This window comes from Capsicum annuum, chromosome 6, assembly GCF_002878395.1.
Source record: "Capsicum annuum cultivar UCD-10X-F1 chromosome 6, UCD10Xv1.1, whole genome shotgun sequence".
NCBI classification, from domain to species: Eukaryota; Viridiplantae; Streptophyta; class Magnoliopsida; order Solanales; family Solanaceae; genus Capsicum; species Capsicum annuum.
This window is the reverse complement of record NC_061116.1, coordinates 227,740,777-227,745,345: the sequence shown is the minus strand read 5'-3', so window position 1 is coordinate 227,745,345 and position 4,569 is coordinate 227,740,777. Positions and strand designations below refer to the sequence as shown.

Sequence of the window (4,569 nt, the reverse complement as noted above, 5' to 3'; positions counted from 1 at the left end):
TTCAATCAAACTTGTATGATTCTCAAATTCATAAACAAACACTAGAAAGAATCTTCACAAATTCAACACATATAATAACTAATTAATCATTGCTACCAATCACATCATCAAGTACTCAAATAAAAATCGCGCTATTTTCATCATCAAATCTCATGTCTTCAAGGCTAGAATGAATTTCTTCCTCTTGAAAATATGGTTCTTGAAAATCCATCTGCATATCGAACAACAATCCACACTGATCATCACCCTGACCACATTGGGACAAGCAAGTATTTTCATGGTGGTCCTTTACTAACAACTCAAACAATTGATGATGGATTGCATTTGAGTTTTGGCTAATTTCATCATGGGGTGGATTTTGGTAACTAATGTCACGATGCAATGAATGTTGGTTCACATGAAGAGGAGATTGAGACAAATTTGAACAAGTGACAATTGCCTCATATTTGTTTTGTGAGTTGAGTTTGTTTGTACAATTATTGTTGTTGTTCTCATGTCCTTTGTCTTTGTGAAAGACTCTACATAATACCCAATCTTCCTGTTCAATGATCACAAAACAAAAAGTTAAAAACAACATTCTTTGGTATTATTGGAAAAAATTGACTAATGAATTAATCAATATAGTAGGTAAAATCAAGAAAAGGATTATTATTTTTGAACTTGTCCTCATTTTTCTTGTCCTTTCTGAATCAAGAGGTTTCTAAGAAATTTCTCGCAAAAACTTTCAAAATTTAAATCCTTCAGGTAAAGATATGCAAACTCGTTTGAATCTTCAACCCTCAAAACACATAAAATATACGTTTTTCAAGTAATGATAAATATACAAAAACATGCATTCCATAATAAAATAATATTTGATGGTACATGTTTCACAATTATCTCTTCAAATTTTAACCAATTATTTATCGATTCTTGTCTTGTTCCATAGTAGGGATCTTTCAAGGAAACTTCTTGCAACAACCTTCACAAAATTTTCAATATTTTAACATTTTACACATCACTTAAATGTATTAAAATTGTTATAGATATGCAAACTCATTGAAATTTTCAACCTTCAAGCACTTTATACGCATCTCAAAATTTGTTTAGAATCGTAAAAAATATATAGAACGTACTTGCATTGCATGATAAAAATAATTTTGATACGTGTCAAAATATCTTAAAATTTAACCAATGTATACCCATTTAATTTCACGACCTTTTCGACAAACTTAACTTCTCTTGTGATCACAATACAATAGATGAAAGAACTAAAAAGTATTTATATAATCAGGTTACTTATTAGGCAATTATAAGTAATTTCTAAATAATTTTTAATTTGTATGTAATCTCATAAAAGTGATAACTAACAACTACCATAAATTAAACTATAATATAAGAATGTCTTTATATGATCATTAATTAAATTCTTACCTTAAGAGGTACTTGAGGATTTTGGATTCGAAATTCATGCATGATCCAGTCAGTTTTAATGCCATTAGGAGCTCTATTTTTGTAAAACACCAAAGTTTTTCTCATCCCTACTATATTACGGGTTCGAGGATCGAGCACTGTTCGATCCTTACCCGTAGCTTTCCAATAACCCGAAATTGTGGCCCGGTTCGCCCGAAAACCCGTAGCGTACTTTCGATCTCGAAAGCTGAAGAAGTACCATTCACTAGAGTTGAGCTTTGCCACCTCTAATTAATTAACAACATTCATTATCAAGAATATAACATACAATTAGTACAAATCATATAAAGTAGACCACAATTAAAGAAGAAGAAAAAGAAATGGAACTTATAATATTATATTTGCTATATAAAAAAAAATTGCAAATCATTAGGTTGATCTTTAACTTCTTGTCTTTAATTTTGGCCTTAGCAATTGAACTTATGTCTAACCATAAGTTCTTTAGGCATGCGGACATAATTAGTGAGATATTATAATGCAAAAATATAAATTTATACCCTGCGAAAAAAATTATTAAAGACAAACACAAAAATACCCCCTCAATTCTATTTTACATGCAACTTATTTTGTTTAAATAATTTGTTTTAAAAAGAATGACATGTTTTTATATTTGGAAATTCTTTAATTTTAAACTTGTTATCTTACTAGTAATCTTGCAGAAATAGAATACATTTTAAAAACCAAATGATAGATGACATATGCTATTGGAAATTTCTATCAGAAAGTTACATTTTTTTAAAAGTAGTATATAATTACTTAGAGAAATAAGAAGAAGAGAAAATTAGTAAACATACCAGGAAGTTGCCATGGCTCACAAGTGTGAAGATCAATTTCCACTAAACTACCATTAAGAACTAATCCCTTTTCATTAGCAATTTTATTGTAGAGATAATGACAAATTAATTCTTCATCACTGGGACAAAATTTAAATCCAGGAGGAAGTGTAGCTCCAATTTCTCTTAAATCCATTTTGATATTCAGATAAGAAAAAATAAGTTAAAAATATGATCAACAATTTTTTTTTTTTTTGGTGAGTTTGGAGAAAAAAGAAGAAGAGTATAAATAGTATTGAATTCTTAATTTGATGATTTTATCAGTTCAGAGGGATAAAGGACTTTATTTATAAACAAAAGAGGAGTATTGTTAATGTTGGAAATTTCATGAAAAAACCAAAGTCACGAGAAATGTTCTATTTGTAAGTTTAATTAAGTGAATAAAATAATAATAACTTAATTCAAATTAATACTATAATAGTAAGTCCAAATCATAAGTATTTATGTAGGGAAGAACATCCAAAATACTACTTTTAGCTAAAGCAGTTAATTTAAGATAATTTTCCAAAAATGGAAATAAGATAAAATTAAGTGAGATGTTAACATTCACAAAAAATTCATCAAATTATTTTTCATGTTGTCATGGTATTCAACTTGTTATAGTAAATTATTTACTAATTTTATTTATTATGAATGGTTAGTTACAGTTATTTTATATTTACGTGGTGATTTGATAGAGTAAAAATTATTTTTAGATAATTGATGCAGATGTTAGTAGCTAGGGACCAATTAATATATATCCATGCCTACTACTAGGAACATAATAGGGTTGTGGACTTAATTATTAGTTAAAGAAAGAGCAAAAATGAAATATTTTGAGCAAAAATTAGAAGGTAAATTTCGAATAGTATTTATCCTATATTCTTTGTCAATTCACAAAATTTGAGAGCATATGTTTCACGCATAATTTTAATATACTCTTATTGTTATGTTTTTTTTATATTTTGATTTTCTTTTTAAAAAAAATAATTATTTGATGTTCAATATTTTCCTTGAACGTTGATTGCATTTAAATTAGCTCATTACAAGGCCGCTTTCAATAAAAAATATTTATTCTCAAAAACTTAAACCGAAATTTCTCGTGAAAATGAAGAGATCTCAATGATCAATCTCATCAAAAATTCCGGTTGAAATGCTAATTAATCGTCATCGTTTATCATTGCAAGTGTTCCGTGCACTTCTGATATATATAATATTTTCAGAATATTTTGCTTGGAGAAATGATCATATATATATGGCAGCCACGTATACCCCAAACATGCATGATGGAAATATAGATTAGTCCAATAGATTTATTTTAAATCTTTTTAGAAGAAAAAAGAAAAGAACACTTGCGTAAATCAATCGAAAGGAGGCCTCATTTCCTCTAAAACATAGTAAAATAATATATTAAAGTGAAGATAAGGCAGTTTTTTTTTTTTTTTTTTTTGAATATTTATTGAGGAATTCTTTATCAAACATCATTTGAAATGAAAGAATGTCTAGTTGGTTAAGGTAGCTAGCCACCAATAATTATGAAAATAACGACAAAATATAAAATTGTCATGACATGGATGATGGAATCATCCCTCATCATAAATAATTAAGATTATGGTATGTACACAAATTAAGATTAGAAGATGACATTGGTGGGCCCTAATCATACTTAATTGCATGGCGGAGCCACCTTGTTACGACGTTTGATTCTCGAGTAAGATCGAAGCTTGATTTACATTATGAAAAAAAAAAATGTATATGTGATATTGGATATTAATTTGTACTATTATTTTTGACATAATGAAATTTTACTCTTTACAAAAAAACAATTGTGCTGCTAAAACTTGAACAATTGAGTGATACAACATATTCTAATATATAGAAGAGGTTTGGAAGTAGGAGGCGGTCCTCATGCTTGCTTCTTCCGTGATTTTACCATATCACTTCTAATTAATTATTATATGTTAATTACGTATTAAAAAATTAATAATATTTAATAAAAATATAAAATAGATATTTATGACATGTCTGCTTTAACTGCTTTAACCGTAATTTTATTATTTCACCCCTAATTAATTACTATAGGTCATTTAAGTATTAATCCGTGATTTTACTATATCACTCCTAATTAATTATTATATGTCATTTAAGTATTAAAAATTAATAATATTTAACAAAAAATAAAATAGACATTTATGACATGTCTGCTTCAGTTGCTTCAACCGTAATTTTATTATTTCATCCCTAATTAATTACTATAAACCATTTAAGTATTAAAAAAATTAATAATATTAATAAAAAATATAAA

The 4,569-nt window shown here is 27.3% G+C and overlaps 1 protein-coding gene across 1 annotated transcript; it reads right to left on the bottom strand.

The window, feature by feature from the left end:
- Positions 1–2,559, bottom strand: LOC107874572 (NAC domain-containing protein 21/22). The gene is made up of 3 exons (XM_016721335.2): positions 2,247–2,559; positions 1,414–1,679; positions 1–538 (listed from the first exon to the last, which is right to left on the bottom strand). Exons 1-3 carry the CDS (start codon positions 2,419–2,421, stop codon positions 116–118), a joined length of 864 nt encoding a protein of 287 aa, XP_016576821.2. The 5' UTR covers positions 2,422–2,559; the 3' UTR covers positions 1–115.
- Between the last annotated feature and the right edge of the window lie 2,010 nt (positions 2,560–4,569).